We start from the raw sequence: 22088 nt of genomic DNA, 5'->3' as shown, positions 1-22088 counted from the left end.
CGAAAGCCTTCAAGCAGACCTGGCTATAAATTGCTAGCTGTCAATGTAACAGTGCCCACTGGCACTTTTTCAAACCCATGCCTCCTCCAAAGCCACCATGGTGAAGTTAAATGTTATGAAATATTAAAGAGTTCAATGTTGCGAGTCTATAACTCATTCCAGCAGGACTCCTATTATGTGTACAGAGCCTTTAATAATCGGCCCATGCCTCCCCTGCTATCTCCACTCATAATTAAATGCAGACACCCATTTGCCTTGCAGACTTGATTTGATATTATTTATTTATCACTGGGGCAAATGTCAGCTTGGTTTTTTTTTTTCTAATTTTGGCTGTGCAATTTGTGAGCCTTTTAGGCCTCTCTGCCTGCTTGATGCATAATCAATAGGAAATGTTCCTTGGACGCTCACCGTGTTTTTTCTTTCTGCCTTCCAGGGCTCCTACCTCGTGCCTCTGTGGATGATGTTCCTGATGACGGCTCGCAACGCTGAGAACAGGACAGCGGATCAATAGGAGTTTTGTTGCCCCTCCCTTCTCTCTCTCTCCCTCAAACTGTCTTCCCATATTCCTTGTCAGAAGAGCAGAAACAAAAGAAAATCCTGACTTGGGACCAGCACTTGTTCTCCTCCTCCTTCTCCTCCTCTCTCTCTCCTTCCCCAACCCCCTAAGCCTTGCCTCTAGACAGCCCAGATATGTGTCCCCTAGCTCGGTCAGCAGCTTCCCCTGGCCAGGGGAACTTGTTTCTCCTCTTGGGGCTTTTGCTTATCATGAGCTCATCCTTCTCTGGAGGCCAACCCCCACCCTTCAAACGATTCGCCCCTGCTGAGTGGGGACTCACACATCTGGCCATCCACAACAAAACTGGAGAAGTCTATGTGGGAGCTGTAAACTGGATATTCAAGCTGTCCAGCAACCTGACAAAATTACGCAGCCACATGACTGGACCAGTGGTGGACAATGAGAAGTGTTACCCTCCACCTAGTGTCCAGTCCTGCCCTCATGACCTGGCCCAGACCCCTAATGTGAACAAACTTCTTCTCATAGACTACGCACAGAACCGCCTCATTGCCTGTGGTAGCACTTCCCAGGGGATCTGCCAGTTCTTACGTCTGGATGACCTCTTTAAGCTTGGCGAGCCCCACCACCGCAAGGAACACTACCTCTCCAGTGTGGCGGAGTCGGGTACAATGTCTGGGGTCATCATAAGCTCCCCGCACAGTCCAACCAGCAAGCTGTTCATTGGAACACCCATTGATGGCAAGTCAGAGTACTTCCCCACCCTGTCCAGCCGCAAGCTGATGGAGAATGAAGAAAATGCCGACATGTTTAGCTTTGTCTATCAGGACGAGTTTGTCTCCTCTCAGCTGAAGATCCCTTCAGACACTTTGTCCAAGTTCCCTGCTTTCGACATCTATTATGTTTACAGCTTCAGCAGTGAGCAGTTTGTCTATTATCTAACAATGCAGCTGGATACCCAGTTGACTTCACCCGATGCCAGCGGAGAGCAGTTCTTCACATCCAAAATTGTCCGCCTGTGTGTGGACGACCCCAAGTTTTACTCCTACGTGGAGTTCCCCATTGGCTGCACTAAAGATGGGGTAGAGTACCGCCTGGTGCAGGATGCCTTCTTGGCTCGGCCAGGCCGGCAGCTGGCCAACTCTCTGGGGATCTCTGAGAATGAAGACATCCTCTTCACAGTCTTCTCTCAGGGTCAGAAGAATCGGGCCAAACCACCCAAAGAGTCAGCATTGTGTCTGTTCACCCTGAGGAGGATAAAAGAGAAGATCAAAGAAAGAATTCAGTCCTGCTACAAGGGAGATGGGAAACTCTCCTTACCCTGGCTGCTCAACAAGGAGCTCGCCTGCATCAACTCGGTAAGCTCAAATTTCTTCTTTGTGCTTTTTGAATTCTGCGGGATACACACTTCCTTTACGGCCTATTTCTTCAGAGTGAATCAGTTTACTTACCAGTCGAGGCAGACATATGTTTTGATGGTAAAATGTTGACATTGATGCAGAATGCATTAGCATTAGCCTTAACCCTTAAGGAACAGGACTAATGCATAAATATGGCACCACTGCTTTTGAAAAATGTGCAATACCTTTGCTAAAGAATGCTACTTAAACTACACACACATACATATAGTCATTCAAATATTAAAGCTGTGGTAGGCAGAAATATTGAAAAGGTAAAAAAAGAAAAGTCAGAATTAGAAAATGCACCCTCCTTCTGTAGCTCCTCACTCTCCCACCTCTGTCCTAAGCCCCCCTACAGGACGACAACGGGCATATTCAAGAGCTTCGTACAGTAACCTAGTGTTTCCCATACATTGATTTATTTGATCTTATTTTATTGTGGAGTTGTACACACTGCAGTCACTCAGCTCACTCTTTCTGTTTATCAGACCAAAAATAATACAGTAATTAGTAACCTGAGGTTAGCCACTGCATTGTCCCTTCTACTCACTCTCCGCTGCTGTGGACTGCTTGCCAGGAGGAGGGTGGGCAGCGGCTCGGCAGACAGACCTTCAGTCAGAACTGTAGCAGCTCGAATTTAGCCTGCGAAAACCACCCAGCACTGGGTATCACAGCAGCAGTGCCGGGTTTAGCATGTGTAATGGCAGCAACAGAAAGTTTGCCAAACAGCTGGGGTTTGTGCTGGCTGGATTTCTGTTGCTGTGGCTCCTGCCTGCTCTCCACTAGTAGAGATGGTCTGTAGCGGCAGTGTGAGGCGGAGGAATGAGGTTCTAGCTAACATTAACATAAATGTGAACTTAAACCTGCACCTCTAAGCCTTTAGCTCTGGTTAGCAGAGGGCTAAACTAGTAGCAACATATTCTCTCCATCTCTGAAACATTTCGCTGATGTTGAAAGGTTTTGTTTTGTTTCCTGTAAGACTCTCTTAGACTTTCTTTTTGTTAAGTCTGTCTTCCAGAACGAAGAGGAGGTGCAGAAGTCTAGTATTTTTCTCAGTCCACTTGAATTACAGTATGATTTTATTATGGGAGTTTTGCCCTATGAAGCCAAAATTAAACTGCCTGCCCCAGCTTTAAAGGCTAGTCTTGATTTTGAGTAGTTTGTATCCCTGAAGCTGTCGGCTACTCTGATTTCTCCACTTAACCCTTTTTTTTGTGCGGCCGCTAATTAAATACTGGCCTACTCATGCTACATTCATTCATAAGGACCACTGCTACAGGCCCGGAGTGGTTCATATCAAGTCTGAATAGCTCTTATTTCTTTCTCCTGCTGTCTACTATTTCATTTTTTTCTGCCCGTTTTCCGTCTCCCCACAATCTCTCTGCTGCTTTGATTTAGTCAGACAGGGGACATCATTAGCCCAGTCCCCTGGATTTGTGAAATGTCACTCAGGAGCAGCACTCACACACACACGCACATACACATGGTATGGTTCAGTGCACTGCAGCGTGAGATCCTGGGGGATAGCACGAGCTAGCCTCGGTTTTTACTAACTGATCCACGGTGCATGGCCCTGCATGCGTTACAGAAGACCCTGCTCACACAGACACACTAGAGACCTAAAGGCACTCCACAACAGCATACACTGTAGTTTTCTCTGTATACCTGCTTACATGCTTTTATTTTCCCTGACTTTCATGCCTCATTCTCTTCTGTCTCCCCTTGCTTACCCACTTTCCTCAGGCTGCATCTGCCTGAAGCCTCTGATGTCTTTGTTCCTTCTATTAGTGTTAAGTGTGCCTCGCTCTTAGTTGACCACCTGTCTCCGCGACCTCATCTCCCATCCTCTGTGCTCTTTAAATTCACCCATCCATCCCCTCCATCTCGCTCTCTCTTAAGATAGCTTAATTGAAAGACCTGTTTTAAAGCATTCCTTTAAATGTCAGTGCACACCATTTTTTCCGGCAGGTGTCTTTGTTGCGCACACACACACACACACACACACACACACACACACACACACACACACACAAACCATTCACCCTGTGTGTTGCAACTAATGGAGTGATACTTGGTAAGAATAGCGCTCTTTCTCTGCGTAGGTCTTCATTAGCTTGAGTGCACAGGTATGTTTTGTGAGGTAGTGTAAGTGATGTGAATGACCTAGCCAACTCCTCTTTCACCTCCCTTTCTTCCTGTTTTTTTGCCACCTTCTGTAGATGTGGTCTCTTTCCTATTCAGTCGTTGTCTTCATTCTTTTTTTGTGTTTTTTTTCATTGGGCCCATCACACTGACAATAGCTCTGAGGCAAAAAAAGCAAGCTATCTCATTTATTTCAATTAGACCTTTGCACCGGTGCAGCAGCAGCTCTTGGTGCAGAATGCTGTGGTACAAATCCCAGGTTAGCACTGCAAAAAAAAATGACTCTACCTTTTATGTGGTGCAGTGCAACATCATGCAGTAACTCCCTTTGTTGGCCAGGCACTCTCCAACCACAAAAGAGTATGAAGAGTTGTCCAATATTTCGGCTTTTGAGAAGACTCCAAACTAACACTTAAACTCCATTTAAGTGTCTCAAGTCGAACCATCATGAATTGTGAGTTTTGTTCATTTGTACCAGTTATTTTGCAGCATCCCACAGCAACTGTCGCCTCCTTGTCCCATTTTGCCAGTCAGGCCTGTTACCATAGTTACTAGAGTTTTTGATAAGGAATCACTTGTGATTTATCTCCACTTAAACATCCTCTCAGGAAACTGCTGTCCCATATAAGATGTCATCAATGATGATGTAACAGCCTCAGAGATAAATTGGCTGACCCTACGACAGCAGCGAGGCTCGAGGGGTCAGCCTTAGGTTAATGACGTCTGCCACGTTGCCCCTAAGCAGTGACCTAATGTCAGCTGCCCACCACTGACCTTAACCTCAGCCAGTGGTATGAGCAACCTCAAATCTGACCTCAGATGCCTGATATTATTTTTCAGTGTGGGAGCTGTTGCTGTGCAACATAACTAAACATAACAAGCACAGAGAAACACAGATGAGGCCGAATCAGACACCAGAACTGAAATAATACAAGAGTGAAATTAAGATTCTGTATAAAATACTAATAGTTCAACAAAATGAAATCTGTCACAAATTACACACTTAAGCTCCCAAATACCAAAAATGTACGCAAGTTCTACATATATAAATCAACAGGCGATTTCCTTCTCTTTAAGAAAAATCCTAAATGCCATTTCTCCTCTGATCATCACGCTGTAACCTGTGACAGGCTGTTATGATACGATGCCTATCGCTCATTCACATGCATGTAGCTTTTTTTAGAGCCGCAAGTGTCATGTAGGTTTACATTACCAAAGGTTTATGACAAAATCACTTGATGAGACGGAGAGGAGAGGGAGAGACGCTGTGCTGCTGCCAGAGGAGCCGCTGAATGAGTTCTCTCTGAGCAGTAACTCGCTAAAAGAGTCTGAGAGAAGTCCAGGGCTGTTCATAAAACATTCAGGACGCCACAGTTTATTCCACACTACTGAAGCTGCTCCTCTTTTTGGAACCACCGCGGAGTCGGTAATAATATTGCTTTCAGCTATTATTTGTTGTTGCCATGGGTAGCAGTTTGACGTCACATGTCAACAAGTCGAAATATCACGAGTATCACAATATGAATTTTTAATATGATATTAAAAAATATACCAGTATTATCGTCAACGAGATGATATGGCACACCCCTAATAGTCAGCTAACAGATGCCAGTCTTTCACAGTTGGCTATTACTGAAAGCAGTCGTACCATAAGTTAAAAACAAGCTGTACGTAAGGATGAAATGGTTTTATGATAAACTGCTATAAAATTCCATACGGTCAGTATTACCATTTCACAATTTTATTGATCATTAAAACTGTGTTTGATTACATCACCTCAAAAATCCTGCCCTTCAACCAAAGTTAGTAAAGGTCTTCTTGACACAGGCGCAGCATGTATCATAGGTTTGTTTTGCTCTTCCTTTGTTTACAGAGGGCGTGCAGCAGGCAAACCCAGTGATGCTACTGGTCTCGTCCTCATCTACAGTGACACAGACACTCGAGCAAGCATTTCAAAGACAGTCTATCTTTAATGTTAATTTAAATTTGATATGGTTTTCATACCTTTACATACGGTATTGGCTATGTTATATTTTAATGTTTATATAAATGCCATTGATTTTTAATATAAAACTTTGGTGACATGATCTTGAAATGAATGGTGTGTGATTATAATACCGTTTTGTCTCTAACTGGGAGTCATCTTCCCATTTCTCCAGCTGATCTAGGTTTATAAAGTGGCAATCTCTGGCTCCACAGCTTTCAAACGTTTAAGCTACTGGTGTTTGCCACTGAACCCCACCCATATTTTCCCAGCCACTCAAGGAATTTAAATGCACTCCTCTAACCTCAGGGCTACAAGCTCTTAAATGCCCATTTCAACTGCATTGGACTGAGAAGTGTGGGAAAGGCTGTGTGATGTGGGGGTGGAGGGTGAATACGTTTAGGTTGACCCTGCCATAGAGCAGTGGAGAGGGCAAGGCAGGGGGGGAGAGAGGGAGGACTGGACAGCTGTTAGCCACACAGCCAAGATGGATGGCCAGGCGCTCTGTCAGCTCCCTGTGTGGAGTTCATATTTGTGCTGGATCATAATTTCTGGCCTCTGGCCGTCATTAGGGTGATATGTTTATGGGCACAGTGAGATGGTGGCTGTTTTTCTGTAAACACAAATGTTTGGGCATATTAGAAGTGGCTCTGTTATAAAAAAAAATATGTGTGTTGGACGAAGCAGATACACACACACACACACACACACACACACACACACACACACACACACACACACACACGCCATTCATCACCTCAGCCCTGTTACCTGGCTATATTTGTCTTCTGTGTGTGTGTGTGTGTGTGTGTGTGTGTTCGCGCCCGTGCGTTTGTTTGTGTGTCTCTGTTTTGTCCCTGAGCTTTATTAGTGAACCCCTGACCTTCTCCCCGGTTTGAGAGTGGATCAATACAAACCATTTCCACACAGGGAGAGAGGAAGAGAGAAGAGAGAGGTATAGAGGTGAGCGTAAGAAAGGATGTTTCAGGAGGTAAATGAGAGAGACGGCAGCTAGAACCAGAGAGAGGCAGGAGAGAGAAAGAAAGAGGTGCTGGACGTGGGCGGGCGTAAAAATGAGAGGACATGAGGGAGTCGGGGAGAGAGGAAGAGTTAGACGCCAAAGCAACGTACAGGAGAGAGTAGGGGAATTTGAAGGATGGTGTTGGAGAGATGAGAGAGACAGAGTGAGTGTGAAAATAACAAGAGCGGGCCAAGGAAGAGGCTTGAAGGGAACAGGGAAGAGATTGGGAAAGAAAGCACAGAAGGGAGGAGAGGGCAGCAGTGTTGTTGACTCCGTCCAGAATGCAGGAAAGTTTCTCAAACCCAGTCTTTAGCACCGACTGCACACAGAGCTATTTTCAACTGATCTCGCCTAGATTTGTGTTTAGGCGTTTTGAACCTGTCTGCACTGGTCACTGAGGAAATGACTGTACTGTAGATGTGCACATGAACGTGAACTGATGCTGCATTTTGAATTGCGGGAAACCAAAACGGCAAGCTGCAGGCCAGATGAAGAACTGAGATATGTTCTTTTACTGTCAGCGCCATGAAAACGTCCAGTGATGTCAGTTATGAAGAGTTTGATGTGGAGCCATGTTTAGTGCTGGCTAACTGGGATGTGACGTCAATGTTACGGTGCTTTTTGAGCGACGACAGAATTTTGATTCCACTGGATTTTGATGTCAAAACATCTTTGAACATGTTTAAAATCTGATTTCCAGACATTTTTCTGTGATTTTCCTTTGTTAGACTTGACACAAGTAGCCAGATTCCAATTTGTGAAGTTAAAAATGCAGATATCTGCACTTAGCAAGCAAGGCAGGGATGTACAGGAAAAAGATACAAAAATGGTGATTTCAATGAGAGGGGAATAAACAGAAAAAATGGCACGAGAGAGATGGAGAGAACGAGAGAGCAGCAAGCTTTTTACAGCCAGGGTGTGCTCGAAGGAGAGGCAGTGATTCACCGACAGAGAGAAGAGGAGGACGAGAGGAAGAGTGATAGCCCCAGAATTATTTTCGCCACCACTGCCAAGAACAGCGAGAGAAAAGGGCGGATGACAGAAAGAGGGGAAAGAGATAGAGGGAGGAGAGGAGAGGTTGATTGAACGCTGGCTGCTGCACAAATAATATCGGTGTCCGTCACCTGGCCACCACACTGTCCTCTTCAGCAGCACGGCTCTCTGTCATGTCAGCTCTGCGTGTGTATGTGTGTGTGTTGGGGCTCATCTGACAGGGCGTGTATATCTTGGGCCAGGTGCTATAATAAGGAGGACTCAGGAACACAACAAAGCTCTTTTGGTGTTTATGAAATATCACTGGATTTATAGGGGCGTCCTCCAGTTCGAGAAAGTCAGGGAATCTTTCTGCTCAGGGGTCACTTTGCAGGATATATTTTCTTACTCACTACAGTCATCACATTAAATGGTGATTTCCAGCAGCTTTTCTCCACAGCAAGCCAAACATTAAACTAGCCAGCTGTAACCTTTTAGGTTATTAGAAAACACTCATTTAGTTCTAGAAAGTCATGGAAAAGTCATTGGATTTAACATGAGGGCAGCACAGGGAGCAGTGGTCATATTAGCCTTAGCACACTATACAGTGCCCTTGATTGAAATGTCCTGTAATGATAACTGAGCATTTTAGGATGCCTTTTGCATTAATTCATGCTGAGTATGAAGGTAGACCATCCAAAAACTTTCCAAATAGTCCTGCACCTTGTGTTTTCTTAAAGGAATACTTACAGTACACTCACAAATGACTAGTTGTTTATCAGTACCGTCATGATGAACATAGAATCAAAAAATTGTGAAGATACTTGATGAATTGAAGTTAACAGGGAAATTACATTAAAAAAAATCTGCTTACAGACTCTCACACAACTCGTGCAGCATAATCGAAGTCTCGCTTATCCAGTTGCATGCTCAGTACTTATCAAACACATACATTTTCACCAAAACATTCAAAACACAGACGAGCAGGGCACCTGGGCAACCCAATAGAACGCATGAGCAGAGTTCAAGGGTATGTGCTTGCCCATGTGCAGTACTCGTACGCAGATAGTGTTTTAAATACTCAGGTTTTGGCAAAACTCCACATGTTTGGGAAGTACTGAGCATATGACTGGATAAATGAGACTTGGATTATACTGCATGAGTTGTGTTAGAGTTTGGAAACTGATGTTTTGATACAGTTTTTGTTGTTGTTAAATGTGGTTGCTCTTTAGTTCACTTCATCTTGAATGGTTGTTGTTTTTGGATTCTTTGTTAACCGTGAAGGCACGTGACAAAAACAAGTTTTCTTTGACGAATTCAAGGTAACACGCGATGAGTGATACACAAATGGTCTTTTTGTGGATGATGCATTCTTTCAGTACAGGGCTGTGAAGTTAAACACGGTATCTTTTTACTAATTGTAGATAAGCTTACTTTATCTGATCATGTAGCAAAAATAGAAATAAAGAAAACTTTGTTTGGACATTCTTTTTTCTCGCTGGAATGCTGGCACTTGTCTCCACACGAGGCTCATATCTGACTCAAAGACTATGCAAAATGTCAGGCTGCTTTCTCTCGATCGCCAGATGGATAGTGAGGGTTTGAACTTTGTCCCAAGCCAATGAATGAATCAATCAGAGATCAATCATAGCAAAAAAGAGTCAATCCAAGTGTTCATTTTTTCGTGCTGCATAGACCAGCTGTTGGCCATCAGTGTCAAAGGTGAGATTTGATGCTCAACCTGAAATTGATCTTGAAGTGATCACTTATTTTGACTTTAGGTAGCTCGTTAATGATGGTGCTCATTGCTGTGGTATTTCCATGGTGCATTCACAAGACATTACATGTGCGGAAGTGTGGGTGTTGCTTTGGTGTGTCTTTCCTTAGAATATGTGTGATGTAGGAATGTGAATCCAGGGCGTTGCTGTAAAAGAGCTTAATGCTTAGTCAGTTTCCCCCCCAATAAACAATATTTGATGATTTATGGTTTTATTTCGATTTTATTTTGAGATTTTTCATAAGTGGAGGCTATTTAATTTGGTTGAGCATAAAGACTGTTACTGCATATACTAAACTCTGATTTTTTTAAACGATATTGCTGCTGTTGGGGCTTTAGGTTATCAGCGTACTGTGTGAGTGTGTGTTTTGTCTAGTCAGGATAGCTGCTGAGAGGAGCGTGGTTATCAGTGTGAGTAACGTCCTGTGGCGAGCTGCACCCTGGAGACTGATTACAGCAGTATAGCAGATGCAAATGTTATAACCCTTCCTTTTACCTATGGCTGATAAGAACACACACTACAGGAGAACATTACACTGACTCACTGAATTGGATGCATTGGCGCACACAGTGTGAGTTGTCTTTATTTCGAGGATACTGCATTCACCCTTAGAATTCTGGTTTTGGTTAAGTTTTCTAAACTGGCAGCGTTTACTAGTGGAAACTTGTTAGACAGAAATCGATATCAGGTTTTCTGTCTGCCGTTAGACGGTCCAGCAAATATTCTGCACGTCATGAGCCCGCATTAAGCGAACCGAGCAGATTTTCATTATGTTGTTACAGAAAAGACAAAGTGGAATTGGCCAGCTCCTAACCTTATTAAATCCATCATTATAAATATCATCTAATGAACGTAACTCACTTGTGGTCTTTGTAAAACACAGGCATGTTTCTGCAGACCTAATCTAAAAGGATGTGCCGGCAAATGCGTTTAAGTAATTAGACCTGATTAATTGAGCAAGAGTTGACGAGCAGAGTTAATTGACAGTCTAAATGAGCTGAGCTAGGAGACACCGATCAGGCGGGTTGTCTTAAGCGGGTTATTGGTACTAACGGGTCACATTTCGGTTAATATTTTTGGGATTTGATTTCCAGAATTCGTTCATTTGTATGCAGGATAGGCTTTTGATTGCGTCACACTCGTGTGTGTGTGAGCTTATGCGTGCGCTAACAATGTCACACCCACTCTGTGCTCAAGTGTCGCTCTCATCCCATTATTAAAGGACAATAGAAAACCTTTTGGAAAAGACCCCATGCAGACTGTGTGTGAGCTGCTTAATTCTCTCTCTCTCTATTTTCTGACCTTTCTCTCCCTCTCGGAGGAGTGTTTAGCTCAACAAATCCCCATCTCTAGCACCCCTCTAATGATACTAATTGTCAGTGTAATTATGTATTGATCTGTACTGTGGGTGGGTGGTGTGTTGCATACATCATTATCTGGAGCAATCAGAGAATGTGGGGCAGGGGTTGTGCCAGTATCGCGCATGCTAATAGTCTCTCTGTGTTTGTTTGTTTTAAGTTTCTCTTAAATGCACACATCTGCCTCCAGCTTTTGGTTTCCATGCAGATGAGCTGAATGTACGGAGTCAGCAGAGGTTTACTTTTCATAACTATTTGTCATACATGTGGTTTTTCTGAGTTTTGTGTGCTAGAAGGGAATACCTGCTGTTTTCCAGTAACGCCCTAGATTCTATGCATATGCATAGGAGCAATTTTTTTACATTGATGTCATGTCCCAGTGCATCCAAGATATTGTGTTTCTTGCTGTTGTAAGACACTGCTCTGACCACAGTGTACAATAAAGGCCAATTTCCACCAGATGCGTGTTGGTTGCGTCTCCGCTCCGGCACGGCAGCGGAGCCGATAGGATTCAATTCTAGTCAATGTGTGTGTTTCCACCGGCTGCGGCTGTGCTGCGTTCCGGCTCCGTCTCAGCTCCGGCACTCCGGAGCCCTCCGCAACAGATACGCAGGACTTCTATTTTTGCTGGATGCCGGAGCACAACGCAGCAATTCAGCACAGAGCAGATCGTGCAGGGCAGGAAGTCGTGCACAGAAACATAATAAAACATCCGGTTAATTTTCAAAATAAATACACAGTGTTCACGGCGGATCATATTTCCCTGCACTACACCTTGAAAACTACATAATGGGCAGAGGCAGGCCTGAAGTCAACAGGTCAGAGGTTTTCAGATATAATTTCACCCCGTTGACACCATGGACGAGGAGATATTAATCATTGCAGTGCACCGAGATGTCTTCCGGCGGAGCTGCACCGCACAGCAAACGCAGCCGGTGGGTATTGACGGACGGCGGAGCACGCAGCGGATAACCAGCGCTGCCGTTCCGCAATGGACACGCATCCAGTGGAAATCCGGCGTAAGCCACTTTCAGTTAGTAGCACAGCTCAGATTGTGCTTTATTACATAGAAATTTATGAAAATAAAGTTAAAAACTGCAAATGACTTCCTGTGTCAGAGTCCTATAAGTTAATAAGATCTAATGTTTCTAATGTTGTTTTTTTAGGTTTGCAGCATTATACTGATTTCAAGATATACCATGATGTAAAAGTTGATCTGATACCATTGCACCCCTATTGCTTTTAAAATCAGATTTGGTTTACCCAGTTTTGTCTAACTGTTTTTTTTTTTAACAAATTGTCTGCCTTTTTTTTTTTTTTTTATTTGTCCAGGGTACACCCTGGACAAGTTGCCAGACTATCACCAGACTGACACATAGAGACAGACAAACATTCACGCTCACATTCACACCTACGGGCAATTTAGAGTCACCAGTTATACTAACCTGCATGTCTTTGGACTGTGGGAGGAAGCTGAAGTACCCGGAGAAAACCCACGCTGACATGGGGAGAACATGCAAACTCCTCACAGAAGGGATTCCTCATGCTAGGGTTCGAACCCCCCACCCCGAGTTTGAACCAGGAACCCTCTTACTGTGAGGGAAAAATTAGGTAGGTGCTATGTTTACGCGATGATGTCACCCCGAAAGCAGCAGTAATCGCCATATCAGTGCAGTGTAGAGCCATGGCGATTAGCTAGCCAGTGGGATACACACTTAGGGACTTGGCTGGTACATCTACCACAACAACGAACAGAGAAGCTAAGTGTATGAGGGGGTATAACTTCATTCACTGCTCAGGACGTCATTAGTCATTAGTTTGCTGCTATATTAACGCTCTGAATATCATACAGAGCTCCTTTAATCAAATTATTTTGAACTGCTGCTTGATATGTCTCGTATGCAGTTACAGGTACCGTTCGAATTTCTTAAGATATCTTTTGCTTTGTGAAACCTTTCAATCTGCTAAAAGTCTTCCACTGCTGGTCACTGCACATCTCCATCAGAACAGTCGGAGGTTAAATACTTTGCTTAAGGGCACCTGTGGTGGTTGATGATGGAGGAAAGAAGCATGTTACTCATTCACTTTCCCCACCCACATTTCCCAGCTGGTGTGGGGATTTAAACTGATGATCTTTTGATCACGAGCCCTCGTCTTGTCAGCCTGTTGGCTTATATTGGCATCGGTTTATTTCCAACAGACTGTATGCTTCTCAGCGTGCATTTACGGGTGTATTTTCTTCCTGTACATACTGCATACTGTATATATATTTCCTCCTCTGTCTCTCACATTCAGTTGGATTGCGGTCTAAACATGTGGTGACAGCTTTTGGAAGCAGCTCTCTGAATAGGTGCCAACTCCTTGAGGTTTCACTGTCTGCCTGGAGTGCACTCAACATAGAAATTACTACCCTGCAACCCATGAATATGGAATTGGTGCAGTCATCTCTCTTTCTAAATTATTGATCAGTTCAGATCCAGTAACATATTCTAGAAAACAGCTACAGCATTTTGGAAGGAAACAATTCATAGCTTGTAAATTGTTTGGACAAAAATACATTGCATCCTCAGACGGATTTTTTTCCCACCCCTCTAGTCTCGGGTTTTAAGTCACCAGCACTTATAAATGCTCAAGATGTTGTTAATGCATCAAGCATTTTGTCTAACACCTTTGAGACACAACCAATCAAACACACTCTGTCACCATGGAGCCGGTGGCGTCACAGCTGACGTCTGCACAGAGCCCTATGAGACTTTTATGTCTTGTTATCCTAAACACAGGGGTTATTTTAGTGCTGTGTGAGAGTGTCTGTGAGCAGATTTGTGCTTGTCTTTACATTCATGTACTATATGTCCATTGCATGTCATGTACTGTGTTCTCGTTATGGAGGTGTTATTAACACAGAGCAGCGATTTTTGTTTTTAAAAGGACAGTTCATGCCAAAGTCAAAAATACATATTGTTCCTCTTACCTGTAGATCTGTTTATCAGTCTAGATTGTTTTAGTATGAGTTGCTGATAGGGCTGTACTGAAAGTTCGAAACTCTGAAGCTTCATTCATAATATTGACATTTGAATTGTAAATCTGAATTTGAATGCTGCGCAGCAGACTTTGTCTATTTATTCTTCTTTTAAAACAGTATATTTGCACAGGTAAAAGTTTACTGTTAAAGAATTAGAGTCCAGTGGCTGTGTTCCTGACTCAGTTGATCCAGACATTTGCAATAACTGAAAGCGATAAGTCCAAAAGTCAAAATGTATTCACAAAAGATAGATGTTATCTCTCCAAAATTCGAAACATGTTCTAATCTAATGAAATATTCTGCCTCAATCCATATTTATTGGTGTTTAGCCTTTCCAAAATAACATTTTTACTGTAGCCAAGAAACTGTTTGCCCTCCCTCTTGTTGCACACAAAGGGAGGCACACAGCTGTATTCAGGGGGAGGTCCAGCATCAACTTTACAGCACCATAAATTACATTTATTTATTGAAGTTGATCCGATTAAAAAAGACAAACTCATCTAATCCAATGAATCGCTTCATCCAAATGATGATGACATCATAAAATAGAATGACCGACATTAGAAACTTCATTTGAAAATCTCAGTAGAAACTTTGATTTGAAAAAAAAAAAAAAAAAAGAGAGACATACAGTACAGACCCAGTCGCCGAGTGTGAGAGATACTGGCTGTACCAGATGGCACTCAGCTTGTGCCATCTAGTCAAAGCACCAAAAACAAAACTCAGCCACAATGTCTCTTTCTAGAAATTATGACCCAGTTACTCAAGATAATCCACAGCACCACTGAGCTACATAACCTTACAGCTCAGCTTACGAGGAAGCCATCAATGTTTACATCTCAAGCTGTCATGACCAGGAGCCTCTTGTTTGTGAGTAGGTGCACACTTCCTTTGTGTGGGGATGCGGTCGGTGGGTGTAGTTTGGTATGAAGGAAATAGTTCCTACATGAAACTGCTCACAACAAAACAAAAATCTTAGCTTCACTGTGAGTTTGGTGACTGAACAGTCAGAGGGTGAGTCATGAATTACCATCATGAGATGAATAATTCCTTAAACCGAAACATGATTTGCTTTTCGATTGTGTGTGCTGACTGAACACAACAAAATCCCTTGAATAGTTTTCACATGAGCAGGTTTAAGTCACAGTAACCACAGGAGGCACTTCTTCCAATATGCATCAGTTTGTACGGGAATCATGTGTTTCAGCAGTCTAGTTGAAGGTGACAGTCAGGTAATTGGAGGCAGCCTGTAAATGTAATTTTTGGCTTACATTCACATTAGGAGTAGTAAATTACTTTGTAGTGTTTATTTAAACCTCATCATTCTGTATTACCATCCATGATATTATAAAAACCCAGCAGCATCTTTACAGTAATATATATATAAATAATACTTGAAAGTATGTGTGAGATGTGTTTGTGGTTTGTTTAGTCTGCGATTGGTTCCAGTTTCCAGCAGTTACGAGTCACAGCTGTGGCGCCTGGTGTCAGCGCTGTACATGGAAGAGATGTCAGAGTAAGCAAACATCATGAGGCCTTAATTCACTTTGACCTGGTATGAGGTCAGTAGGCTGTGTGTGAGAGTATGAGTGTGTGTGTGGCTTCCACTGATTGTTTCTTTGCCTTTTGCTTCCAGCCTAATAATAGTATATGAGAAAGGAACCTACAGTGTACTCTTCTTTGACAGTGATTTCTTGTAACTTTGACCACATAGACACACACTAGGGTGTTATGGTCGATATCAATAACTATCACACTCAAACACTCAGTCAAACTCTTAGTACAGACAGTCTAAACATTTTACAAGTTTTACACCCATAGTATGCAATTTTTGTTGTTTCTCAATCAAAACAATAATAAAAGACGGACTTTGATGACGTCACAAAGTAATGCAGGGTCATTCATTACTGATGAAAATCTATCATGACATGACTCAGGTAGAAATTATGTTTATGGAGGAGGAAATGTATAAACTTTTTATTTACGTTACCTTCAGTCACATTATGTCATTTCATTCTATTGAAATAGCCAGTTAGTCATGCTATCTTGCTAACCTACCATTAGCATTAGATGAGTTGACCACCCATAGCAGCTAAAGCTATGTGTCAGATTCATTCGTGGGGTAGACCACCACTGTCCAAAACATGGTCAAAACAATCATGCTAAAAATAACTTGATGAAGGTGTTGAATATTGTTGTATTATAATGTTACTGTATGCATTAGTGGCCGGTCTTGTCTTCTGGTTAATGGCAGGTGGCAACTGGCGTTTAAAGTGCATTACTAACCCGCTCTAAGGGCGTTTGGGTGTATTGAGGTGTTATTATATCTCCATCTTGGAAAATTGCACCGCGATAATTATAGTTATTGTTTATTTGTCCAGCTCTAAAACACAGTTTTACACACTTTGCATTATGAATGTGTAGCTATGGAAACCATCGGATGCTGGGTTTCTGTTCTGCTTTATAAAGTAGTATGAGGGCTCGTTCATCCATGTTTAAAGCGCACACACACACATACACACACACGCAGCAGCGCCTCATGTGTTTATTCTTCTTGAAGAAACTCCAGAAATGTCTCCATGAGTTCAAGGCCCCCGCTGATATTTCTGGGTAATTTATGAGCTGCCCTCTCCCAGAATCCCTCACTCCGCTTGAAGCCAGCCACGTGCACACACAGACACGTACACACACGTCAGGTAAAAGGCACCTGCATCCACCAAAGTGTGGGTATGTGTGTGTGTGTGTGCTCACACTGTGGAAGCCTTTATCATCTGATATGAAAACAAGGTGGAAGGCAGCAGAGGAACAGCTCCCGTGGCTGATGCCAGATCATTCTTGTTTCCTGCTGTCCACTTCTCTTTTACTTCTCTCCTGTATACACACACACACACACACACACGCAAGTCATGTTTGAGACCAGGGTTGGGTCGATGGACAATACTTTCCTCCATGTTTCACTGTGGACATCATCATATTCCAGTTTCGCTCAACCCAACTTGAGACTGTAGAAAATGGGGGTTTTGGAAATGTGTTTTTTTGTTGGCTTGATGATGAGACAGCCGATGACTAGTAAGGAGAAAGGCGTCTTTTTTGCTTTTTCTCTAACACACACACACACATATTCATGCACAAACACACGCAACCGCACACAGATGAATTGCAGGCTTGTCTTGAAACCATGCTGTCAGCATTAATACCAGCAGCCACTTCTGTCCCTCTCTCTCATGTCCTCTCTGGCTCTCCATGATACAAAAACATATTTTCTGTGTATGTCTTCTGCACAAACAGGTTATTATGGAGAAACATGGCACCTGTTAATGCAACGTGCTGCTCAGTTAATTCACGCTGCCAAATGAACGTGTGTTTTTGTGTTTGCCATACATGTTTTTCTTCTACCTAATGGCTGTAATTCACAGCAGTGTATTGAAACAACAACACCATGTTCCTGTGCATAAGCCCATATTGTATTCTGCTGTTTCCATATGTGTTTCTGAATGGAGCTTACTATTGACAAATTCCACTTGAGGTTGGCGAAATGTGTGCCCGGACATATTTTCTTGACGCAATGCGTTAAAGAAATAGCAATCATAGGGGAATGATTATTCAACCACTTCCTTCAGCGCCGGCCAACCAGCACAGTGTAGTCAGTCAGTGTTATTGTGAGTTGTGTGTACACGCGTGTTTGGTGCCATATGAATGAGTATATTTCATCGTTCTGGAGTGTGAATTGGCTGAAGCAGCTCCGCCCAGGGGAAACCACCACAGTACAGTCATGGCTGTTAGCCCGTAGCACATGTGACCTCTAGCTGTTTCTAGGGACCACTCTGGGTTTATATATACACATATGTGTGTGTATCTTTGTGTGCAATCCTCATATATTGTATCAGGACTATCTAGGTTACCTATTTCTCCGTGACCTTGAATATTAGCTGACATCTCACATGTACTGTATATACACACCATAAGTATAGTGCTTCACTCTGAGCCTGTTTACTGAGCCTTTCAAAACCCACATTACAGATCACAGTTTATAGAGATTTATCTGCTCTCAGTCTGAGTTTGCAGCACAACTTCAACAATTTGTATATTAATCAAATGGTTGATCAACAGAAAATTAATAGGCAACAATTTTTTATGAAAAAAATCACTGGTTACACTTTCTCACAAAGAAACACATTCTGATTATCTGTGTGTTGATGATAAACTGAATAGATTTCGGTTTTGGACTGTTGGTCAGATAAGAAAATCCATTTTAATATGTCAGTGTGAGCTTTGGGAGCTATTGATGGGCATTTTTGCTATTTTTACCCAAAGCAATTGATCGGTAGATTGACAATAATCATTAGTAGGAGTGGGCCGTATGGCCTAAATCGCACATCATGACAGTAGGGTTGCACAATAATGGTCAAAATGATAATTACAATTATTTGGATCAATGTTGAGATCACACTTATTTCTCACGATTATTCATTGTTTTTAGAGACAAAATGTTTCTAGTGCACTTTGACATTTAAATAAACAGAGCACTGCTTTGGTTTTATTATACTGAGATGTTCTCTTTGAGAGTAGCACACACTTAAAGTCAATATTGCAGTCGACCTGTTCATTTAATTGAGGGAAGCCAAAATCGTGATTGTGATTAACATTCAACTGATTGTGCAGCCCTACACGACATTAACAGTATACATCATGATGCAGTATATGTGCTGGAAATTTACTCAAGAAATAGTTTGAAATAACCATATCATACTTTAACACATTTGATCATTTTCGTCTTTTATTTGGAACTTACATACAAAGAAAAACCAACAACCTCACAAGAGACAATGCTTGAGTTAAAAAAAAAAAAGGCTCAAATCAGTAAAACTAAATTTCTTTTAAAATGGAAGCCTTAACATTCAGAGAATGCTAATTTCAAGTGTTACAGGTTCCAGTATTTACAGTTTCACTCTCCTTCTCCATGTCTTCCCAGACAAGGTAACCTTGTGAGTTAGCTGGATTTGCGAGATCACAAGGTCACGGGAGAATCACAAGATCACGCAAAAATCCACCTGATTTGCTACATATCCTTCCCTGAATAGCTCCCGCAGTAGAAACTGTATTACCAAATCTCTACCAGTGGAAACATTCCTACTCTTGCATGGTATATACTGTCATATCACCCAGCCCTAATATACAAATGTATATATTTTTTTAAATGAAATCCTACTTTTGACATACTCATACTTGCTTCTTTTTGGCAGGGGGTCTTAAGAAGAAAAGACCAAGCCCCAGTGAACCGTAAATCCACAAATTCATCCAGCACCACATGCACCCACTGCAAATCAAAACAAGAAACCTCCTCATTCTGCGTCTGTAAGACTCTGCTGCCAAAGTCAGTGGAAGGTTGTTGGCTTAACTCGTTCATCCCCAGCGGAGTTCTGCATGTTTGAAAACACTGCAGAACGTTAAATATGGTCTCTAGCCAATAACCCTGCAGAGACCACAGAGGGGGAATATTCTTTCCATACTGAATATTAGCTCCAGCTCACGTGGGGATCTTTTAGTGCCTTAAATTGCAGAACCCACATCAGAATGTAGCCTCCATTAAAATGCTTTCCAACCTCAAGGGAAACGCCTTTTATTCCATGCTGATCCATGCTGTTTAAACCTTCCAGACCTGCAGGAATGCTGGAGCACCTTTAACCTTCAGTGCCTTAGAGAAACCTATATAGGCTACTGTGTGTGTGGTAGTGTGTGTTAACCCTTATAGACTCTGGGGGCTACTGTATACAGTATTTTCGACAGTGAGTCTCTTCCATCGAAGATGGATTAACCCTTTTAACTTGTTTTCCTAAGGCTCTGACGGCATTCGATTGCTTGTGTGTGTGTGTGTGTGTGTGTGTGTGTGTGTGTGTGTGTGTGTGTGTGTGTGTGTGTAGGGCTGACTCCGGTCCAGATTGATGGATTTCTCTCATGAATATATGGTTTAAAATTGTTGCCCCTAGTTGTATGCCATATGTAGACGATGGGAATTGTTCTCTTGCTTGTAGCCAAATCTGTGTGTACACACATAAAATAAGCCGGATGCTTTGGTTGACTGTGTGTCTTGGTGTGTGTATGTGTGCACAGGTTTGCACATCCTCACGTGTGCATTTGTCGGAGTGTGTTGTCTGTCAGTCGCTTTTGTTCCGAGGAAAGAAATTGCCCCCAAGCCATTAGTTGCTACAAAAGAAAGTTGTTTCAGGTAATGGCTGTGTGTGTTCCTGTCTCTCACTTTCTTAAACACACACACACACACACACACACACACACACATAGAGAGAGGCTTCAATGAAAATGTCTTCTTCTCTTTTATTCTTTGCTTTTTTATCACGTGACATCTCCGAAGGAAGAAAAGAAAAACAAGAGAGAGCAAGCTCTTTGTTGACTCCAGTTGATAGTTCTACCACCCTACACACACACACACACACACACACACACACACACACATTCACACCTCTCCACTCTTTGGAGAACATAATGCAGGTCGAAAGAGGTTTGTGTGGGACGAAAGAAAGAGTAGTGACTGAGTTGGAGATGGAGAGGGAGGGAGACTTGCCAAGGAGGGATGGATGAAGAGGGAGCAGCAGAGCGATTAGGTGAGAAGGGACGGATGGACGGAGGTAGAAAAGGACAGGGAGGGGATATTGATGTTTGCTCAGTTACTGTAGCTGCTGGAAGGAGATGGCGAAAAAGACTGAGAAAGTAGAAAAAAGGCAGAATAACGGGTTATTGACATGTGCTGAGCTGAAGGCAATTTAGGCAGATCGGGGGGAAGAGGGAGCGAGGGAGGGGGGTGTTATCTTTTCTCCTGTTTGGATCAATCAGATGATGTAGTGATAAGACTGTGGATTACACCGCCATTTACACACTCCCCAAGTGTGTGTGCGCTAACTCACACATGCGTACGTTGGCTCCAGTTGACACACACTGACGCCCATTCAGTTCCTCACTTTAGCAGTCAGTCAGCAACCTCGCGTCTGACACACACGCATGTCTGCACTCTCACACTCACACATTTGGTCTCAGTAAAAACAGTGAATTATCCAAAATAGTCCTTTTGTCTGATTAACACACAAAGATTTTTATTATCAAACCTTGGGCTAATAGCTGCTTTTTTCATCATCTATTATCGTCATGATTACTTTCAATTAGTTGATAAATTGTCAAAAATGTTCCTCACAATTTCCCAGAGCCTAAGTTGATGTCTTTAAATCGCTCATTTTGTGAAAAACCCAAAGATGATGAATTTACAGTCTTATTAAATGGAGAAAAATGGGAAATTCTCCCATTTTAGAGGCTGGAAAAAGTTAATATTCGTCATGGTTATTACCTAAACAATCAGTTATCAAAATTCATTGTCAATTTCTGTCTGTGCAAAGGCACAAAATGTGTTAGTTTAACAAACCATTCATTGTCTGTGGCACTTTAACCCTACTTCATAGGCCACTGATTGTGCTCTCTGTGTGTTTGTGGGGACTGGTTAAGGCATCATATGGGTCAGCGGGTTGCCTGGGGCGATGGGCCCCTTGTGACACGGGAATGCTCCAGTTATTGTCACATGGTCACCAGCATTACCACCATGTCACCGCCGTGACTGAACACTTTACAATATGTTGAAGGTTTTGCACGGTGGGATTCTGTTGGGGAGAAAGAAGGGTGTGTTTGTGAATGGCTCGTGTTTGAATAGGCTGCGAAACATGTTGAATAATCAAGTAAAAGCGGTAAAGTTAGATGACACACCTATAGGTCTGTCTGTACCCCCTCTGTGGTAGGGAAACAAGTAAGAAGTGGACTCTAAGATGCAGGCTCTGTTGCTTTAGAGACACTTTTTGAGTGGCGTCCTTGGAAATCACTGGGCTAAGGCGCCTGATGT

At 42.7% G+C, this 22088-nt stretch overlaps 1 protein-coding gene across 5 annotated transcripts in view; it reads left to right on the top strand.

Annotated features, from left to right (window-relative positions):
* The window catches only part of LOC126385438 (plexin-A1-like), a 294361-nt gene that overhangs the window by 113848 nt on the left and 158425 nt on the right, over window positions 1–22088 (top strand). For all 5 annotated transcript variants that reach the window (XM_050037151.1, XM_050037155.1, XM_050037152.1 and 2 more), the window contains exon 2: window positions 434–1872. In XM_050037151.1, the coding sequence (XP_049893108.1) occupies window positions 691–1872 (1182 nt within the window). In that variant the 5' untranslated portion in view covers window positions 434–690. The remainder of the gene's footprint in view (window positions 1–433; window positions 1873–22088) is intronic.

Source organism: Epinephelus moara, chromosome 24, assembly GCF_006386435.1.
Source record: "Epinephelus moara isolate mb chromosome 24, YSFRI_EMoa_1.0, whole genome shotgun sequence".
Lineage (NCBI taxonomy): Eukaryota > Metazoa > Chordata > Actinopteri > Perciformes > Serranidae > Epinephelus > Epinephelus moara.
This window is presented reverse-complemented; position numbering and strand designations above follow the sequence as displayed.